A 22,950-nucleotide genomic window follows, 5' to 3' on the forward strand; every position below is an offset into this window, starting at 1 on the left:
CCCCCCCCCCCCCCCCCCTCTCTTTCTCTTGCAACTCTGCTAGACATCTGCAGAAATGAAAATTTGGATTTTCTTCGCGAGGTGGTTAGCACTGCTGCATGAGATGAAACGGAGTTGCCCGGCGAATGAAGTTAGCCCAGCTCTTATTGTCACCTCTGAATGGATGCCAGCTACACGCTGCTTTTTACGCCGGTGTAAATCAGCACTGTTTAACCTTGATCTAAGTCTTCGAACCTTCTCTCCGCCTCATTGTCTCATTTCAGAAAAGCCATTGAAGAAAGACACAGAGGTAGTAACGGAGAGTAGGAGGGAGAGGGTGAGGAAGGGTGTGCTGGTGCACATCATCCACTGCAAAAAAAAAAAGCACTCCCCCTCTATCTCACTTGAGAAGCATCAGTTACAATACGACGTTGTTACAAGGGGGAAGGAAGGAAGAAAGGCCAGAGGACAATATTATATTCATTTTTGAGAGTGGTTATATGGAGAGGTTGGGGTTTTGAGAGGCTGCTTGGAGATGAGAAGACACATACTGCAGAGAGCCTAGTGTTTGAGTGTTTCTCAGTACACTTCTCTCTCTCTGTGTGTGTGTGTGTGTGTGTGTGTGTGTGTGTGTGTGTGTGTGTGTTTGAACACCGATATCTCGTCCAAACGGGTGTTTTTTCCGAGGCATCTGGGAGCCACAAATGTAACCTGCCAATTTCTGCTTCTAGCCTCTCACAGCCAGATTTCTTCAATTGTTTTTGCAGCATATGTAAGCCTGGAAACACGCCATCCAGAATCGATATCAGCCCAGTCAAAAATGTTTGTTGAATATGAATAAACTCTCAAAAAGAGTGCTCCGCTGATGAGATTGTGAGAAGGGGTCAAAATCGATGCAGCGGAAGCAGAGATACTGTCTTATTTTTTTAGTCCATGCACTGTTCTTCCTTGCCAAAACTTGACGCCTACATTGCCCACAATGCAACTTGCCGGCCGGCAGTTAGGTCAGAGTTTAGGACGGTTATGGCTACAAAAGGATCCGTCTTGTGTAAAGTTGTTATGCGGTCGCGAGAGTTCATTTTCATGTGTTTTACATTCGGCCTGATTCTTCTCTCCGCAATCCTGAAATGCACTTATCAGGTTCATTATTAGCTCAATATATGAATTCCCTGTCTTCAGAGTAGCTTAATTTAAACAGAAACCATCATCTCCAGTGAGACTGTCATGCAAACGACTGCTGAAACTATGGATGGACCCGTTTGTCCCTGCAGTAGAAAATCACAGAAGTAAAGTAACACAAGGAAAGCACAGTGGGCTGAAATAGGGACCCGTCACCCGGCCGTGGAGCAGCCTTAACAGAGGAGCGCTGGGTCTGAAATGCCGTGCTGCGGGAGGTTATGAATTATTAAATGATGTCATATCAGGGGGCAAAAACAGTCGCACACACAAAGGAGATCCATGAGCGGCAGCGACATCGATTGACGCTCGGGGGGCGAAATGGCAGCGGGGTGGGTGGCACCCTTCTACCCCCCCCCCCCGCTCCTGTCCTCTTCACATCCTCCTGGTGTCCTCTCTCTGTGCACGCGTGTGGGACGGCGGATGGAAGAGCTTTTTGGGGGGAGCGTTTTAAAACCCTCTCTTGCATGTTTGACAAGAGCAGACAGTGATGGCCTCGCCTGCTCTCTGCTTCTTCCATCTCAGCTTCCCATTTTTACCGAGCACTGATTCTCTTTTAGGTCAGGAGAGTGTTTTTTTCTCCTTCCTTTTACTCGATACTTCTTCCAGCTTGCCTTCTCCCACGCACGCACCCACACACACACATGCGTGCAGTTGACCGTAGTACAGTAACTCAAGGTGGGCACTGCCACCAACAACAAACATGCAGGTGGACATTCACTGTAAGGGGCTTTTAATGGATCATTCTACGTGAATGAAATATTCAGGACATTTAATCAAATACATTAATGTTTCAAAGGATGTCCTTCTTTAAATAGTTCAAGAACATCTGAAAGATAAACTTCTGTCTGTGCAGAGAGAGAGAGGCGAAAGTCAGACGGAGAGGAAAGTGGAGGGGAGTTGGTAGAGAGGTTCCTCTAATGAGCATTAGGGGTGAATTGAGGACTACGGGGAAGTTAATGGAAATTGGACTATAAATGCTGCAGAATTCGGCGTTTACATTCTGAGTATAAAAAGCTTTTTCAAAAAGAGTTCTGCCCAAACGTTGAATTTAAAGACCTTCACATTCCATCATTTCATATCTTTTTTTTATTAGGACTGTATTGAAAGAGGTGAAAGTAAATTCTCGGCCCAGGGAAAAAAAAAAATATCACTATCACTCTTATATACCAACACTCAGTAATGGTTGTTGGACAACATTGGAGCTCTATGCGTATACTGTATATAGGAAGTGGACGTAGTCGCGGTGACGTCGCCCATTGGTTCTTTTGGACTACGGTTTTGAAGATTCGAGTTCGACATTTCGGGCCGTTTCCATCTTTGTTTTTGGGCGTCTCCATCTTGGCTTTTTGCAACCAGAAGTGACACGAGAGAGTTCAGTTCCATGAACTGAGAACACTGTGTGAAAGGGTTGAAGTTGTGAGACGAAAACATGGACAACTTCCAGACCGGACAACGCTGTGGTAGCAACTTGTCAATCACAAGGTAGCCCCGCCCCCTGAAGCATACCCTGCTTTATTGCCTATTCAACTCTAAATTTAATTTACTAAATCAACATCATGCTGTATTGAAGAAGACTTGAAACCAGCGATTTAGACCATAAACTCATGTTCAAAATGTTTACTGAGGTAATAAATCAAGTGAGCGGTAAGAAGACTTCTTTTATCAACCAGAGGAGTCGCCTCCTGATGGACATTAGAAAGGTTGCTGCCTGGTGTGTGGATACAAACAATACTTACTTACTTAGTAGAATCAATTCATAGTTTTTCATTGGATTTGTTGACAATAATAAAAATATAGAATAAGCACCATTTGAACACTGGAAGTAATTTGAAACTAGATAAGACATGTATAATTATTAAACACTGTAACTCTATATGTTTCCAACAACAATACACTTCCCAGTGTCAGAAGTTCGTCTATTAGGATATTTGGTGGGTCTGGTTTTTGTATATTAAAAGGTATAAGTCCATCACCGCACACTGTGATGAGTAAAATCGTATTCGTACCCCTTTTTTTAGGCCCACAGTGAGTTGTTTTACTAACTGCAGCCCACGTTCATCTCATTTGTTTAAATCCCTGCAGGCTGTCGAATTTACACAGCCGGTTTTCTGATAAGATGATCGGAGGAAACGGTGTAAAAGTCTGTGGATTCAGGTATGATATCCCACGTGTGGTATTTGCAGTAATTAATGTGGGGATAAAGATCACTGTTTGGCTGTTAGTCGCTCACGTTGTCACCTTGGAGTACGTCTAAAACAACCAGAGGGATTTATTTTCCCCTCTCATTATGTCTTTCTCCTGCAAGTTCATTGTTCAGCGCAACTTCCACCACACTCGTCTTTTTTTTTTTTTTTACAAGCGGTTCCTCCTTATATGGTCGTGTCGGCGCCTGTAGAACGTGACATGGCAGTCTGACCTGTTCCTGTCACCTGTTCATCCATTCGTCATCATTGTCCTCAGAGGCCTGAGCTGCAAGAGGAAATATTTATATGCCACTCAAGTTGAAATCCAGTGAACAATAATAAAAAAACAAACTGTGTTGGATGATTATGGCAACACACACGATACGTTCTTTAAAGGTGAAAGCAAACGTAGATCCTTATTCTCTCAGCGGTGGATTAATCAGCTAGTTATTTGCAGTGTGACACTTTAGATTGTGGTGGACTCTGCGTGGGCTGTTTTTTGTGTGTTTACCTTTTGGTTTTAGCGAGGCTAAAGTGTTAATGTGGCAGATTTTGCAGAAGGATAAAGGATTTAAGAAACAGACGTGGACCTTGCGGCTCAAAAAAACAGTAAAGCAGCATTATTACTCACTCAAATGTGTCTGTGTTTCTATGTGAGCTTTTAAGTGGTAATTTACAAAACAAAACCCACCTCAGAGGGACCAACTAAGGCTTTAGTAGTGTCTTTGTGAGACGTATTAAATACGACCTTTTCATTCCTTGTTTTCTGGTCATTTCTTATCTTAAAGCTTGGAGCAAAAAGCCAATGTTATCGATTATTTACTTTCAGTATCATGTCTGTTATGTAATGCACACTGGTGGATCACATGTCAATGCATTTAACATCTTCTGAATATGAAATTGCATTTAGAAAACATAAAAATGTTCTTTGGAATGTTTTTTTTTTTTTTCTATCATGTCGTTCAGCCTACGTGTTGAGATCTACCGGGCATCAACCAGTACACAATACAGACTCCTCACTCTTAGTGGCCTTAGTTGAACTGTGTCTCTAAGCTCAACCAAAGCCAGACCCGGTTCCTCCACTGATGTGTGGGGATTGTCAGTGGAGCGAGAGTTTATGAGGACATGAACTAGCCTTACGGGTGATCACCTTTGGGTTTAAAGTTCTCAGCCTGTCTTTTGGTACGAGATCTGTCCCCGGCTTTCCCAGAATGCCGAGTGCTCCTTTTCTGTTGGGGAGTAGAGACTCTGGCGCCGGTCACCTCAAAGCTCCTCTCAAAAGCGACGGGCAAACACCCTCACAAGATCATCTCCCCTTTATCTCGATCAGTCATATCAATTTGTTTATTTCTCTAAATAATGATTTGTTCTGATTAGAGAGACGGAGTGAGAAACACAGAGGGAGGGATGGCTCGAGTCCCTGCTGCTGAGCCAGATTTGGTTGTCAAAGCCGTGCCAGGAGCTCTTGTCTGAGGCTGCTGATTTTTCTGTTCCACCTTTGTTTTGGGCCGACTGGCATCTCCATAGTAACAGCCGGCACTGGCGGCACTCTGCGCTGCATAAAAACGTAGCGGGTACACGCAGGGCTCTTCAGGTAGGGACAGGCCTAACATCAGAGGGAAGTTAGTTACAGTGAAGCGTTTGGCCTTTGGGCCTCACAACTAAGTGAGATTAATCAACATTGGCGAACAAGGGTTAAAATGCCTGGTGGTTTCAAACCGCTATCTCCCAGACTGCCTTGTTACCGTGTAAGCCTGCTTTGAATAGGCCGCATTAGCGGCGGCCATTTGGAGCTGAAAGAATAGAGTTGAGTCAGCCGCTTTACTGCGCGGACAGCGTTTCTTTCGTTGCTCCCCTTCTCTGGATAGAGCGCTCCCTCTGTGGCCCCAACAGAGCCTCATTCTTTATCTCTCTCACTCTCTCTTTTCTCCCACTTTGTTTTCTGCCCATCCTCTGTTGTAAGGTTTTGAACCGAGGTACAGAGAGCCTGACTTGTTGAGTGTTGGGTGGATCTGTTTCAGTAGTGTGTAGTCTCTTCACACTGTCAGCGAAATGTGACAGCAAATAGCTCGTTAGTTTAACTAAGTATTAACAATTACTAATCGATTGGCAGGCCATAGACAGAAAATGTATGAAGCACCAATGTCAAACCTTGTTCTAGCATTTAAAATGAGAAACCTTTCTCTGTTATTTCACTGAATATATTCCTTTTTTTCAAGTGGTAAACTGACAGAATTTAAAAATGTTGCTCTGGGAAATTGTTAGTAGTTGTTGTCATCAGTAGTACAGAGTACGACAGCCTCATGGGGTGACTAGCATGGCTGTAGACTTTTAGTCTCGTTGAGTAAGTGGTAAACAAACACTGCTGGTCGCACATATTTTTCTTAACATCCTCCTGTCCTGCCTTTGAATCCCCCTCTTATCTCTTCATTTAACAGGGTTTCCTCCTCAATTATTGGTCCTCTGTGTATTTACTTTGTCTCTCTCTTCCTCCATCTTGTCTCGTTCACCTCAAGACACCTCTGCCAGGCCGCCTTTCCACGTCGGAGAGTCTTTCAGAGTCGCTATTGGCAGCCGTTTATTTAGAAAGTGAGCTGAAATGAACCAATCTCCAGTCCTCTCACAGTGTTGACAAACTCTCAGGTGTAACACACACACATGCTCGCTTCCATTAAAACCTGGCCTGTGCTGATATGTGAGTGCCATTCAAATGCTCTGGTGGAAAGGCGCTCTCTGAAAGACAAGAGCGGATCTGGGTGTCTCCTGAAGCAGCCGGCATCTATGTCAACATTGGCTCGCCTAATTCGCACTCTCAGTGGGAGACGTCATCTCTTCCTGCAGGAGGCCGAAAACATCAAGCTGATAGCAGCTGTGGGATACTTCAGTGCAGAACACTCAAATACACACACACACACACACACACACACACACACACACACACACACAAAGACAAACACGCTTAATAAGACAGTAACTGCACACACACACCTCATCAACACTGACTACATTCATAAAGGTTCATGAAGGTGACCAGCGTAGACGAACCAAACGCGTTGCACAGTCCAGTCAATTAATTATACAGTGGTTAAAATGTGGTTGTGAGTGTTTGCTATTAAGACTGTTCATTTGAAGTGTACATATGAGATGATTAACGGTGATCCGCGGCTCTAGCGAGCTACAATATCGGTGAAGTGTTTCAGAGAGGGAGGGAGAATGTTGCTCGTGGTTTAGCTTAGCCTTCTGCTAACCTCATCTGTCACGGCTGCTGCACGGCTGAATTATTAGAGATTGGAGAGATGGCCCGCTGTTGGGCTTATTTTGTGTAACCAACGTTACGTTTGAAAGCATGGCGGAATTAGCGAGCTAACGGGGTAGCCAGCCTTCCGCCAGTTAGCACGCTAATTCCACCATGCGTTCATGCAACACTGGTTACAGAAAAGGATGTGTCCTTTCCTACGCTGCGACAAGAGCTTGTGGATAAAACATTAAGTTGTTCAATTTCAATAGTTTAGCGGCTGGCTAGTTAGCTAGCTACCTTGCTAATTCCACCATGCTTTCATGCAACACTGGTTTCAGAAAATGAGCCCAACAGCGGGCCGGTGGCCAGCGGCAGCGCTGGGTGTAGCGGTCCCTCCGCCTCAATCCTCGCCACTAGGAAACCACTTGGATGGGAGGAGAGTAGGCGCGAGCTCCAGAGACTAACTAGCTAACAGGCCAGCTCTGGAGATATCAGTCTCCCATTCGTTGTCTATGGAGCAGCTCCCGACTTTATACCCGAGACCTTGTTCTCTGGTTTCTGGCTTTGAGAGAGTGTAGCTCATGTTCACAAACATTAATTGAACTTTCCTAGGCCATGGAGATACCATATAGGGATTCTTAATTTAGGTGGTGTTCCCCTTTAAAACCAATTAGCTGTGGTTTTGAAATGTGGTTTATGGTTTAATCTAATATGGGCATGACATTAATTGAGTTTGATCCCTAAAATGGCATCTGCAGTTGCGTGTATGGTGCATTTAGGTGTCGTCGGGGTAACTTGGAAGCCAAGTTGCTTTTGAACAGACATAGAAATGTGACACGATAGGTGCCGTTACCCAAAGGTGTTTGAGACTCCACAGTCACTGCTGCCTTTGACTCCGTTTCCAAAGCATTTACCATGAAAGATTCTCCAGACCCTCCCATCGTTTGAGCCAGAGGAGCTATGGCTGCCTGAGATTACATGTCTGGTAGCTCTGGCTGAGTTTGGCACTTTCGGGGATCACAGTGCTTTGTCTCGCTGTGGCACAAACACATTTTGTGAGAAAAACCATCTCAAATTCATCCTCACCCATTCAGGTTTGCTCGGCTGTCGCAGTTCTGCTTCATCGCCTCAGTGAACGCCCTCGCTCTTGCTTCGTGACCACGAGCCGAAGATCATTTAATCAGAAGTCTTTTTGAGCGAAATCTGCACTTTTATGAGCCTGCTTGAATGCACGGAACGTGAAACAGAAAGGGGAGCGAGAGTGCATCATCGGCCCATGTGAGCTAATATATTGTAGTGTGTGTGTGTGTGTGTGTGTGTGTGTGTGTGTGTGTGAGCGTCTGTGGGAATGTTTGGGGGTGTGTGTGTGTGTGTGTGTGTGTGTGTGTGAGCGTGCAGGGATGACTCAGAGCAGTTGCTGGCAGCTCAGGTGAACGTGTTAAGCCCCTTGAGCCAGCCAGTTGATTGGAAATGTGGTTTGAGACGATAACTGAATCGGCATCTCTCCTCAGTCGGACGGCATTTCTTTTTCAGAAATAGTTTTTAGTCTCAATAAAAGAGGTGTTTTTCTCCCCAACTGCAGCTTGGACCGCTCAGCACATGGACACAGTAGCATTATTAAAGAAAATATCATTTCCTTGTTGTTATTTGACAGAAGTGTCTTTGGGTCCCTTCTGTTCAGAACACTTTCCAGCTGACATTGACATGTGAAATTTGGAGGCCTCTAGTGGTGAGCTGACAGATTGGAACCAACTGAAACTATGGTGGGCCTTCACGAAAAACTTGTTTGACCCTATGTAGAGTCAGTGTTTGGTTTGTCCGTTCTGGGATACTGTAGAAACACGGCGGTGCAACCCGCTTGACATGTAGATACAAACGGCTCATTCTAAGGGGACAAAAACCTAACAATTGTTATTTTCAGGTGATCATACACAAAAGAAAACATACTTATATAATGTTACATGTCCTCTCAGTCGAAAGAGCCCCTTAAATCTCACACACTGTTTCTTTATGTGTTGAAGTATTAAAAAGCTACTGCTGCTCAAACGTAGGCTTGAATGACTGGAAAAAAATTGAAAGCATCCAGTCAGTAAAAAAATGCAGGCAAAGTCTCTCTTCAGTGAACAAACTCTCACCTGCTTTAGACCTGAAGGGTTGTGAAAGGTTTGTAGTTTCCCTCGACACAGAGAAAGGAGGCTGTAATTATAATGGATTCCAGAAGGGATCGTTCCCTTTTGTGTGATGCAACTCTCAACTGTCCATATGATTAGTGTGTGCTAATCCAAAGTGTCAAATTGACATCAAAACAAGGAGGAATACACACGTTTTGACTCAATCCTCAAACTTGTGTCTTTGGAAATGGAGAAGTCATTACTTTAGCGCGGCGCCATCACCCTGGTATCATTGTAAAATGTCACATAACCAAACTTGGCGGCTTGGTTTGGGGCAATTTCGTTGAACGGAAGATAAATGTGACTCTACCTTTACTAAAATTGTATTTCTTAAGATTCCGTTGTTTTTTTTGCTTGACTGGACCTTTTATATTGGTTTATAGTAGTTTATTCTTCTTGGACTACATATATTATGACATACATTTCTATTACATAGAAACATTTGAATGTTATCATGTATATACTGAAGGCTTTGTTTTCTTTTATTGTGCAAACTGTAAAATAAAATTAACAGACTCAAATAGATATGGCAACTTTAATGTTGCGTCCTTTTCCACACAAAGTATTTTAAGATATTTGCATGAACTCTATACAAACTGACCACAGGTCTGCGGTTGTTGAAAAGTGGGCGACTGGTCGTCAGTGTTGTTGGTATAATGTTGGAAGAGCAGTATGGCTGAAACTTCCAAACAGCAGACAAGCTCCTCAAGTTGATCTTGTGCATCTCCCGTCTCTCTTTCTTTATCCTCCATTTCTTTTCTTTTTTTGTACTTGAATGTAGCGAAGGATCCTCTCCCAGCTGCTAACAGACTATTATGCTTACTAGCTGAGAATGTATTTGCCACCACAGCAAAAAAACAAACATCATATAATCACATGATAGTATAGTATATAGTATAGTACTTTCCCCCTACTTTATCCAATACAAACGTGCAAACAGAGAAATGTAGGACAGCATTAAAGCAAATAACTTAAATTAGGGAGTAGTCAAAATAAATTCATAAAATAATTTTTTGGCAATCATTTTACAAGATATTTAGCAAATCAGTATTTGCGGTCATGCTCTCCGTCTCAAGCGTAGCTTAACTGTGGTCGGGTGATGTGCTACTTCAGCACACTTTAGGGACAAATATTACTTGGACCACTACAAAACATTGCAGATGAAAATGTAATATTCAGGGTTTCACATTTTTAATACAATACACTTGATACATAGGGTGAGTGCACATGATGACAAAAAGATGTTTTGAGCCAGGAAGAAACCCCCAGTGTACGGTCATTTTGATACTTAATAATAAATAAAAAAAGAACCCATTGTAACCATTGTCAGTTCAAGCTGTTCCCAGTCGTTCTGCTCCATGACAGAGGAAGCTACAAATGTTTTCGGGGGACCTGTTAAGCCTTCAGTGGTTGCTGATTCAAGTTAAAAGAAGAAAAAAAAATATATATATATATAATTTAGTTTCTTGATTGATAATTAAATTAGTGTGTCAGCGCCGTGGTTGTAACGTTTTGCAGCTATAAAAACTCGCCCACCCACTCTTTCCCACACACACTTTAAACCAAACTCCCACTCACTCCCCAGCACGCCGTAGAGGAGCGCCTCGGTACCGTCTCACATGAATGCGCACCACGGGGAATCAGCAGGGGGCTTTTGATAACGGCGTATGTTTACATGTAGGGATTGCAGTGTGAGGGTCTCTGGAGGGTAACGGGGGCCTCTGCCAGAGGCGCTGGGCCAGAGAGATGGGCCAGAGAGATTTACAGAGGGCCGCACGGGAGAAATGTTTCACCGACCGCACAGAATTGAGCCCCCAAAACCAAAAGGTGAGGAGCAGAACAAGCCAACTCAGGTCACAGTGAGTGACGCCAACCGTCCTGCTGATGGAGGGTGATTTACATCACAGCCGCCCGCTACACTCGGTCCTTAATCTTGTCTCACGCTGTGCTGTAGGGGAGCCTTGATGGGATAAAGATAGCACACTTTTAACTGTGTGCTTACAAACATTTTTTTTTTTTTTTGCATCTTTCCGTGACTGAATGTTTTTTGACAGTTGCCAAAATCTTGCATGTTGTGTGATGTCCTGCTGTAGGTAAAGAAAGACAGACAGGGAGGGAGGGAGGGAGGACGAGAAGAAGACAGCAGCACATGGAAGCCGCAGGTGGGGGAGAGATGGGCACAATGCAGCTGCTGCAGGATCCCTAAGACAGCCAGAGGAGCAATCTGCTCTTTGTTTTTTAGCTTAGCTGTGTGCATATAGTGCTGACTACACACACACACACACACACACCACCAGGTGAGTTCCAGCCGTGGAGTGAGGTTGACTAATCGCCAGCAACAAGGACATTAGCACGTTTGTAATTGGTCGCCGTGGCGCTGCTTTGTTTCGATATGTGAGGAAAGATGCCCCATTAGGTTTCACAGATATCTTATATTATTGTGTGAAAAAAAACAACTAACAAGCGCTCTTGTTCCTCACGACATCGCCAGTACAGTCGGCACACAGAGGAGCTGACTGAAGCGCCGGTTATTAATGTGACAATACAGTGGCTGTGGCTGTGCGTCCTTGAAGTTTAAGTGTGTCGAACAACAAGCGGGCCGAAAGCGCAACAATCTCGCTGACGCACTATACCCATGAGTCCTTGCCGCTCTGTTGGAAAACAGGAGCTCAGGCTGGGCCAGTCAATGGAGTCTAAACTACTGCTCCAACACTTAGTCTTTTCTGTTATTTTGCTGCTATAGTGCTGACAGCTCCCATGACGCGGCGATGCCGAGCTCCGCTGATGGCCGGTGATGTTTTCCCGTTTTGACCTCCTCATCGGGCAAACGGAAAGGGAGAACAAAAACACGCTGTTCTTTTCCGATGTGACCTTAGCTCTTTTTTTTTTTTACACACCTGAAAACTTGCTTGATCCGCTGGGAAAGGCTTCGCTGTCAATTCTAAAAGTAGCACATTTGAGAGCATCGGTGTAATAATAGAAAGAGGATCAGGGTGCCAAAGTCACCATCAACGCTCATCACCAATTCAGTTATTTTTCTCGAAGGTATGTGTGTTCCAATCCTGCAGGACCCATTGCCACGAGAGCTCCAGGCTTTTGGCTCCTACACGCTGATTAGATCAGCTCTTTGTGCTGTAATCGACCAACACCTGGCTGTAAAAAAGATATGAAAGTGGCTCTAAACGCAAAAGCATGAGCAGAATGGAACTATCCGTGGCTGCAGTAGGAAAAAAAGCCTTTTATTTTTAGCCAATGAATATTTCTTCTCATCTTTCCCTTTAGTTGTCACTTTTTATGCCTACTCATTGCTCTACAATTTTGTGACAGAAGCTTGTCCACAGTTTATCACTGAAGTCATTAAGAGAACAACACAAATGAAGCATAGCGTTAGTTCATGCAGGACACGGAAGTCATACGCCCCCCAGCTGTAAGCAGCCAACAGCCAGCCGATTGAATCACAGCTTCCAATCGGCCACGCACCAATCACAGCCCACTCTCACTTCAAGGAGGTTTTTTTAAATATGACTCCCTCCTCACTGATTCATTCTACACCTACGCTGTTACAGACCGTACTGCTGGCAAAGCTTTGCCTCCTTCTGCCCAGCCTCCACCCCTTTTTTAGTTCAGAGTTCATCTTTCATGGCAAATGGTTGAAATGTATTTAAAAAATGTACTTCTGGCTCATTCCTGTAAACCCTTGGGGGTTGTTGCTCGGTGCTCCCTGTTTTAGCTTGGTAGCTGCTGGCTAATCCGGGGAGCTTTAAAGGAGCGGAGCCATCAGCGCCAAGTTTAACTGTATTTCCATTTGTTGCAATAAATGGTTAAAATCTATGACGAGAGTGTGCCTGACTGAAATACAGGCATTTCAGCTGGAGCACGCTGAGCTCTGAAAGTAAAAGTAAATCTGAAGAAATCTATTACACCGCCGGGGGGCATGTAGATGCTGCCGGTACTTTTGTCCCCAAGCAACAGGAGGCGGTTGAATGTGGCCTCGATCTGTTGGGAGTTTTTTTATTTTTGTTACACCCAGTGTGACAATTGAACAGCTTAGTGCTACTGAATATTAGTATTCGCTTGCTATTGCCGCGGTTGGCCCCCGCATCTATTTCTGGCAGAGCTGGAGCGGCGTCGCGGTGGCATTCGTTATTCCCTGGGTGCTAAATAAAGAGGCGCAGTGAGGTGCTCTCTCTGTCTCTCCCTGTGTTTTAACGGTGCATATCTGCACATGTACAGTATATATATATATATATATTTTTTTTTTTAACATATACAGCATGTGTTTTTGCAAGATAGACAGACAGTTTCTGTCTCCCTATCTCAACCTCTTACTGTCGCACAATGGAGCCGTCTGTTTATCTGCTCCCAGATCTGCCTAAGAGGTTGATGACCTGCCCCATGTGGTGCGGTGAAAAGCCCTCGTTCTGATCAATTATGCATAGAGAATTCAGTATCAAAGCCAGTCTTTGTCTCCCACTCACATTCCCCCTCCTCTCCATCACAAACAACTTTCTTTCTTGGCACTTTGTGTACTCAGCGAAATTAAATGTGTATGAGTGAGAATGCAAAAATGGTCACAGCAGTATGGCTGAACTGCAGACTTCCAGTTTTTTTTTTTTTTTAAATATTCAAACAAACCACGCAGAATATGCTGGTAGCGATGATTGAAGGTAAAAGGCTTCACACTTTACAGCGGCATCTCGTGTGCATCTGCAGCGCTTAACGGCTCTCTTAAGGTGAATGTGAGGGCAATTTCAAATCCCACACTTCAAAAATGATGCATTCAATCTCTGGGAATCGCATGCTCGTGCAAACACCATTATCTCGCAACCATTGAGCACAGAGTACCTGCCACGCTCTTGTCCTTGTGCTTTTATTAGCAGAGTTGTCACGGTACTTCAAACTTTTCCTTGAAATTGTGGCGTGATCTGTTTTATTGAATTTGCATACTAGTAATTTAAAAAAATACTAGTTGAGTTAGTTTATATTTTGCCCTCATTCACACACAAACACGGATGACTCGGGAGTCTTGGGCCACACTGTGGCTGATGAAAACGTCCTCTGTTCCCATATGTTGATTGAGGGGAATGAGGCCAGGGTTGCCATGGTGACGCTTGTAACCGAGTCTGTCTCTGGAGGGTCTGAGGATTGTTCTGCATTGTCCTCCAGAGAAGAGACCAAAAAAAAAAAGAGGGTGAAACAGAGAGTCGGTCACGGCTCGGCCTGTGATTTACAAATGAGAGGTGGTAAACACGCCATGTGAAATGCATCAGCATTGTCATTTATTATGACATAAATGCATGCAGAGGCAGATTTAAAGAAATCTCATTTGATTCGGTGAAAATATGGCTCAGCTGGAAAATCATACATGATTGCCAGAGATTAAAAAATGCGGTCAATGCGAGATTCAGAATCTCTGCGTCTTAGTAGTATGAAGAATGACTTTGGTGTAATTCTCTTTTTTTTGTTCTGGCGCCCCTACTCTCTGAGTGAAAACCGATGCTCACCAGCACAAAGTGGAAATTGAAGTCAACTTTAAATCACCCCTGCTGCATCGCGTGGTCCCCAGGTGCCGACGAGTCCCTTGTCCAATCTCTACAGCTCACACAGGATGTCTGAGCCGCCCGGGACGGAGGCACCGCCCTCTGTCCAGCTCACACATCACTCTGTTCTTTCCTTGCCTTAATTACGCTTTTATCTTACGCGTAGCCACGTCAAGACTTACCACTCGAGCAGATGGCTGAGGTGTGTGCACGTGGAAAACACGGCTCCCGACCAGCTGTGCGTAGCCAATCAGCGTCTTCTTCTGCGTCGACTCTTTGGTGACCTCGCCAGACACCGTAGCACTTAATTGGAAATCTTGTCCCGTGGTTTCTGTCGGGAACAAAAGTTGGAGATACAACTATCGATATACTATTAAGCGGCGACTTGAAGAACAATGAGTTTTTATGTTGTTTTTATTCACTTAGTAGAGAAAAAAAAAATAAAGACAACGCCAATACTGGAGATGTGCTGAAGGTGGAGTTTGAAAGTAAACTGTCACACAGGAGATTTTTTTGTGCTTTGTGCTTCATTATATATTCTAGTGAAGAGACATCCTGGGAGAAGATTTCCAAAAAAGCAGCTCATTGTTCAAAGTGAATGCAATGATTGGATTTTGTTTGAACAACAGTGAATCTTCATCAAAGTTGGATTGTCATTATACCGTTTCTTGCTGCCGTCTTATTTGTAGTTCATGGCGATTGCGGTGAAGCCAAAGACAATTCCGTGGACAATAAAGTTTCTAACCAACTAATCTCGGCCTGACGACAGATACGACACTGGGTTTGTATCTCTTGATGTTTACACTCCGATTAGCAACCGGAGATGCGAGACGACGTCTTCGACCTGGTTGTTTCACAAGCGATCAGCTCGCAAGCTAATATGAAACCAATAAAAAGCTAAATCACCACCATCACACCATAGCTGGTTGTTCCCAGATTGCATCGTCAGCGTTACTAGTAACACCTGTGCTTTTCGTAAACTAACAGGTCAAATGTCTGCAGTAAACATGAAAAAAAGGCCTCTTGTTCACGCGGACTCACTGGCAAGTCCTACTGGGACATTTGATGGAAGTGAGACATCGGTAACGATGTTTGTTTCAGCTGTGCTTTTCCGGTGTTTTCACTCCCGTCACCTTGGTAGACCTGTTGCTGTCCGCGCTCTGTGGGTGTGTGCAGACTCTGCTTTAGTTTGCATCTGTTTCACTTTCTTCTTAGTTTTATTGCAACTCCGTTCCACCCAGTCTCAACCTGCCCAGAGTTGTTAGGCAGCGTGATTGAAAACACCTGTGTGGGTGTGCAGGGCCTTTTAAACGAATCTGCGGAGCATAATTTATCAATTCCTTTTCAGTGCCAACGGTTAGTGCCAAAGAACTAGTGTGACAGTATAGTAGACGAAGAATGAGTTGAAGGGTGGTTTTCTTTTGTATAAGCGGCCCGAGAGGATGCCTGTTAACCTGCCTGAATCATGCTCCTACAAACTTAACGATCGTTGCTGTGCACATGGATTTTACCGTAAAGGTGCATTGTTGCTCCACTGTTACAGCTATAAAAAAAAAAAAAAAACCTGTCTTAAATTGTGTAGTTTTAATAATAATAATAATAATCATGCGGCAACCCTACTGGTTCTGAAAAGGGAAGTCAATGCAGAAGTGCCTTAAACTTCATTTTCTTTCATTCTCTCTCTCATGGCCAGCAGAGATGGCAGTGGTTGCCAAAGGAATCTATCTCTAAGGAAATAACTCTTATTCTCACTTGATTTATTACCTCAGTACACGTGCAATGTGCGCTTCAATTGTGAGGTCAGACAAAAAAACGGCTTCATAGTCCGCTATACAAGATAAAGATTCGTCTTTATCATCTATTGCTCTGTTTCCTCGAGTCACAGTTGTCCATCTTTTATTCATCGGCGTCATTCTTTTATTCTTGTGTTTGTCTTTGAAGTCTCTCTGCCCTCCTGCTGAGTCCGACGCAGCGTGCGGGGCATCCTAGTCATTTAGTTTATTCAGCAGACATCAGCGTGACACCGGCGAGGATGGTTGACATCTCAAATATTTCTCTGACTCCAAACGGTGTTGACTAATTAGCATTTAAACTTTCCCTCTCTTTCAGACGGATGAAATCCCCTCCATGCTGTAACATTTTATGATTCACCTTTTTTTTTCTCCCCCATTTAGTTAAATTGTCTCACTCTGTCTGGTTCTCCCTCTTAATCTATATCCGTATCTCTCTGTTTGATCGTCTCCAGTTTATCGAAGAAGTAACCATTTTTTAAAGTATATTGTCTCTAAATAATGAAGGCAAAGGGAAAAGTCAAAGAGATTGAGTTATTCTTTGAGCTTGCATTTTGTCCATATCTGCAATTAGGTCTGGTTAAAGCTGCTATATAATACACGAGGGATCATTGGCTTCTGTTAAAGAGAGTTTTGCATTATCTCTCCCTGTGCAACAAGAGAAGCGTCATATATCTGATGCCTGATATTGACTCAACAGAATAAAGGCAAATGAGATCCACTTCTCGCATGCAGCCTCAATTTGTAACAGACAGACAACAATGTATTTGTAAAAGAAAGTCTTCTCTGCTGCAGCCTTAATTCATTTATTGTGGCTTGTAGGCAACTCGTGTTCTTATTCCTATTTAATATCATTCTGAAGATGATGGTGTGTATTTATGAATCTGCCTGCAAAGGATGTTCTCATAAATGTATTCCATGTCCACTAAAGCGATCATTTGTCTGCAGGGACCCAGTTCGTCGGAGGATCCTTCCAGCCCCAGTTCAGCCGGCACGCAGCAGCCTCGAGATCGACACAGTTTTGTCCACGAACACTTCCAGGCTCAGTACAGGTGAGCAGCACAGACGTGACCAGCGTGCTCACAGATTACGAACGTGTTTTTTCCTAACGTGTCAGATTGATGATCTCAAATCCAGTCCTTTCTAGTCTCTTTAACTTTTAGGAATCTTGCGATGGCGGCGGCTGGACTGAATGCATCGTAGGTTCAAGTCTGGTCGAGTAGATTCTGTAGCTATGCAGACTTTTCATCCAATCTTGAACCCCTCATAGACAATAAAAGCAAAGCAAAGTACAATTTAAGTAAATAATGACCGCAAGTTTGAGGAATGTCTGACAGCTTGTGTTGTTGTCGTCGTTTCCCCTTCCGCCGACGTTTAAGTGCACGGGCTCACACCAGGGTTCAAGCACGGTGGCCCGAAAAAGTTGTCACAAGGAGAAATAACCCCCTGCTCCACTTTGTGTGGTACTCCTGACGGAACGGGATCGGGACAGACGGCTCTGTGCTGTCGCCATGCGCAACAGAATGCACATATTCCTCACTGAAGCTTCGAAGCCCCCAAAATGTGTTCGGGACAGCCCCAGTTTTGTATTGTTTTGTTGTCTATTTGTTTTTGTGAGTGTTTTCTTCAAGGGGCTTCATCGTGATGTAATAAGTTTGACCTAAGAAAAAAAAAAAAAGAAGACATTTCTGTCAAAAGCATAAAACTCAAAACAAATTTTCCATCTCAAGTCCCTGATCAATTATGCAGCAGGCTTTCCACCAGGCACTTTATCGAATGTCCTGAGGTTGTGTTTAAATAAACAGGGTGCCATACATACCATTAAAGAGAATAGGTATTCAGCACCTGTGGGTAGACATAAGAATCCCTAGCTCGAGAAAGTAGGTCAGACAGACCTGAAGAATTCATGGGATTCGTCTTTAGCGCTGCTTTATGGCTCTTTTGGCTTCATTCACAGAGCAAAGTCAGAAACTGAGGTTTTCTGCTTTAGTAGCACCTCCATTATGGAATTGACTTGAGACCTTTCAGTAAGCTTTTCGGCACACTTGACGGCGCACATTTACTTCACCTCTTACCTTCGCTTTCCACTTGATTCCAGAACAATAACAATGCTATAAACTGGTAAATAAAGACAAAATTGCAGACTTGAATGTTGCGGATTGGAAAATCTTGACTATTTTTAAATGACAAAATTGGGAATAGCAAGGGAAGAAAAACATTCTCTGTCCTTGCAAACGTTTGTGATGAACTTCAGCTCAGTGCTACTTGCTAATAGGTGCAGGATCAATTTTCGGACTTTTTATTAACCAAACGATAAGATGCTCATTTGAATATTATAATCTACAGATTCCTAAATGATAACAATAATGGGAAGTTGTCACAATACTTCGCTTATCTGCCCCTGTTAAAACAATCCATTGACATTAACACTGGGACAAGTAGGGGTAGGATGGAACACACTATGCGTGACAACAGCTGATCAAGCTCATTGAATGTTTCCCTGGTTGCTCAGCTCTGTAGGAAATGAATGGACTTTTGCTGAGTTTGGTCACCCGTTTACATTGTGCACTTAACTCATGTTCGACAAGCAAAGGCGTATTTGTGTGTGTGGGTTGAGGGAAAGATCACACCCGAAACCAAAACAGACTTTGGAACGAGCATGAACAGGTGAACACGTGCCCGTAAACAAAGTGAATCCTGTGCTTCTCCAAGCTATAACTACCACATAGAAATTTCTGTGCTCACTGGAAATGGGACACAAATATAGACAAACGGGATCATGATGCTCACAGTCTGAATATCCAGAATAGCCCCGTCATGTTTGGATCGACACACACACAGTCGACCCGCGGCAGATTAGCACGCGGGCCGATCAATAACGAGGTCAACCCCTGACACTCGTACGGTATTGACCAGCACACTGCGAGGTTAACCAGCCCGTTCATTCGTGGGATCATCCCATTCCCTCGTCGCCGGAGGATGGATTGAACCCTTGGAGGCGGACTGTATCCCCGCGGACGCTCGTCTCCCATGATGCTCTCCGCCTGAGTAATTGAAAACGGCTCGCGCTGATTCAGTGGGAGAGACCAGAGGGGTGAAGATGTTTGTTGACCATCTCCTTCTGTCTTTTTTTTTTTTTTTTTTTTTTTTTACTGTCTCTTTTTTGTTCTCTCTAACACTATTCACACTGATTATAGCAACAACACTCCAAAAATATGGAATATATTTAATTCTGAGGCTGGTAGAGACGCTGGAGGTATCCTCTTCTCCCAGCACAGTTATGGTTTTATGGAATGCATTAAAGCTTAATAGAAGAGTGAGAAGGGGAGTCAACTGTCACATCTACTGGTTGACACATTCATTCTTAACACTGATAATAAGTCCCATTAAGAACTACTTCAAGAAACATCACATGAACTGCTGGGCTTGGTCTAAATTACTTTCACATTTACCCTAACTTGAATGATTTAAAATAACAAATAAACATCGATCAAAAAGTTCGGAAATTAGCGTTTGGTAGATTATTTCTCTGTTGTAACAATGCTTCTTGGCAATGAATTTTATACCGTTGGAAAGCCTGTTTAGTTACTTTAAATCTGTTAAATCCAGCTAAATGTCAAAGTAACACAGACCGATCAAATCTGGGTGAAATTACGGTGAGTGGGATTAAACGTTTGCCGTTGAACCCCGCCCCCTTTTTGCAGCCTGCAGCCAGGTATTCCCCCCTCAGTCGTCTTTTGCAATAAGAGTGTGTGTGTCACTTCCCCCTGCTGACATTTAAAATAAACGCTACTGGATTACATCAGTGTTGGCTCCACACAAAGCACTAACACTACTTATTTATAGTATATACGTATATATATTACATATTGTCAAATGTTACATTTACATAGAAATTCATTATCATCTTCAGTATAAAAAAACTGCCATCATGGTCTTATAATTGTTTGATTTGAAATAGAATAACTATGTAAATTGTAATGCTGACAATAAGTGACACACACACACACACACACACACACACACACACACACACACAAACAACCCTCATCCTTAAGTAGTCTGAGTCTTAAGTGCAGTAGCATCTTATTTTTCCAGTGTGTCCAGGAGTCATTACTGGTTGTAACATCCCAGCTAACAAGCTTACCGTGTAACTGCACACCGCAAAATGTGGGACTGTGGGATTCACCTGAGGGGGTTTTGAGTAAGATGTGGATGAATATAGAGAGGAAGTGAAAGAAGAGCTTTTTCCCTGCAGGGCACCTGCCTCACGTGTTGCAGGTTTTAAGGACAGTTATGACAGACGGAACAGGCGTTTCTCCTTTCTGTTGTGACGTTGCTGGCGGCGATTACAGTCCTACTACTACATAAATAAGTTTATGTAAATGCATAAACAGTAGTGTAAAGCGCTGCAATCAATTGTCGCTTAATCTGCCGATTCTTTTTTTTTTTTAGTTAGGCATATAATAGTTCATAAATTGAACATACTCTAAATGCTTTTATCCATATTTTTATGATACCTTCAATCATGTGTTTCTACGTATAACTTTTAGTCGCAATATTCAAGAGTAAATCACTATATTATTGAGAAGCCCTAATGAGCAGTGATACGTGGTGGTCAGTAGTTTAAAAAAGGTGAACGTATGCATTACTTCATATAATAACCTGCTGGCAGATAGAAGACTCTTCTACATCTGGTACATTTACATCCCAGAACAGTGATGTTCATTAATGTCACTTTATAACTTCATTCAGAAATGAAGCGGTCACCAAGCTCACCCAGTCTTCATTTCCTCACTTAACAATTTCTGTTCCATCTCTTACAGCCTCCACTCATATCATAGAAATAAAAAAAAAAAAAGTGTTATTCATCACTTGTATTACTTTCTCAGTCCAAGCACTTAACGAAGCGTTGGCGACTCCGCTACAAAACACATCACAAGCGCAAGTTACGCTCTAATTGAAACCGCCGAGTGTTGATTTGTTTCCAAACTCTGCGGCAGCATCATCCCCGGTGACTCACTCTCGTTTAATAAATGATGGTTTGGAATTTGTTTTCCACTCCGGGTTTCATCAGACCGTTCTCCAGTGTAAATATGCCTTTTATGCATTTGTATTCTCACCACATTAGCCCGTCTCAGCCTGAGCTGGTTTCAGTCTGCTGAGTCGGGGGACCTTCATGTGCTCTCCTTTTTATTTTGTGTAATCACTGGGGAGCCGAAGTCACTCCGGCTCTAAATGCACTCCAACAAAAGAGCAATCGCTCACTCTCAATTTCGCAGCGACTTATTTTTGTTTTCTTTGTTTCACCGGCTCTCCTCTGTCTCCGTCTCCATCTGTGTCGCTCTCTCTCTCTGGCCTTCCCTCCTCCTCTCTCTGCCTCTATCACTTGGCTGATCTCTCTTTCTTCCCTCGTCTTCCTTCCTGATTCTTTTTATATCTCACAGAGATGCTCCTCAGAGACATCCAGTGGAGTTGTCTGATCTGAATAAATGTTTGCGATTAGAGGCCGGGGCTGTCTTGTGGTTTGAGCTGCCGGTGTGGGAGTCGGCACTCAAGTCGCTACGTTGTGCCGCAGCGTTTGAATGAGCCTTTGTCAAAAGCCTCCCTCCCTCCCCCCCTCCCTCCTCTGTCTGTCGCTCTCAGTTTGTGGCATCTATTTTTAATGGCCTGGGAGGCGTGCGGAAAGCACCGGCCTCTATCTCGGTCTTGACAAACAAGATAGTTGATGATGGTTACTTTGTTTTGTTTTTTTGTTTTTTTATATCACAGTGGCCTTTATTTGGATGCATATTCAATGTGAAAGCGTTTGGGATATTACACAGTTTGTATAATACATGTTGTCAGATACAAACTAGAGTTTCTATGATTTCCAGGTTTACGGAGCAATTGAAACAAAGCCAGCTGAAAAACACAGAGACGTACATCGTTTTTTCTCAGTCCCTGACAAGTCGAGCCGCGAGCCATAAACAATTTATGTATTGTAGCGTGATTTAGATATACGGTGAAATCTGTCCAGCATGAGACGTTCTCTCCACCAATCATATATTTTTACGCCAGGTCCTTTGAAGACTCAACGCTTCATAGGAGAGTGCAAACTTTCTCTCATCTTCAAAGATGGTCCGCAGGGGCTCCACTTTTTCCACCCAGGTTGGGATGGGCTCGCGTTGACCCCTCCGTCTGGTCGCTCCATCCATGGCGCAAAATCTCCCCCCCGCTGGTGTCACCCAGCTCCCTGCAGTACCAGGCTTTGAAGTGGGTGCTAGCCGGTTAGTGCCGGGCAGTACAAAATGGGAGTGATTCTTTGATGTCCTTTATCCCGTTTTGTTTTGCAACAACACGTCATTTGCCACCTCACTTTTGAGTTATACAATAGTCTACAGTTACACACCAGCGAGTAGCCACTGGAGCCTAAGATGACCTCTTAACCATAGACTGTAAGTAAGAGGTGGATGTAGTCACCATGACGTCACCCATTGGTTTGGACTTTTGAAGCATCAAGTTCAACATTTTGGCCAACGCCATCTTGCTTTTTGGCCGTCGCCATCTTGCTTTTTTGCAACCAGAAGTGAGACGAGAGGGTGGAGCTAAGTGCAACCAATGTCTGAATAAGATATTTTAGAACGAATCAACTTTGATGAACTGAAAAAGAAATACACTATGAAAGGGTTAAAGTTGCAAGACAATTTACTAAGACTTGAAACTAGCCATTGAGACCATAAACTCAAATTTACAATGTTTACTGTCCGAATATATCAAGTGAGAAGTAGGGTCATTTTCTCATAGACTTCGATACAATCTGACTTGTTTTTGCAACCAGAGGAGTCGCCAATAAGAAAAAGAGCCGAGGCACAACTTCCCATCTCCCCA

General features: G+C 43.6%; 1 protein-coding gene across 1 annotated transcript in view; it reads left to right on the forward strand.

The window, feature by feature from the left end:
* Positions 1–22,576, forward strand: part of LOC116398373 (ubiquitin carboxyl-terminal hydrolase 43-like) — a 39,894-nt gene extending 17,318 nt beyond the window's left edge. The window contains exon 3 of the mRNA XM_031874611.1: positions 17,029–22,576. Coding sequence (XP_031730471.1) covers positions 17,029–17,136 — 108 coding nt within the window. The 3' untranslated portion in view covers positions 17,137–22,576. The remainder of the gene's footprint in view (positions 1–17,028) is intronic.
* Positions 22,577–22,950: the final 374 nt, after the last annotated feature.

This window comes from Anarrhichthys ocellatus, unplaced genomic scaffold (genome assembly GCF_004355925.1).
Source record: "Anarrhichthys ocellatus isolate YVR2014 unplaced genomic scaffold, GSC_Weel_1.0 scaffold83, whole genome shotgun sequence".
In the NCBI taxonomy this organism is placed as follows: Eukaryota; Metazoa; Chordata; class Actinopteri; order Perciformes; family Anarhichadidae; genus Anarrhichthys; species Anarrhichthys ocellatus.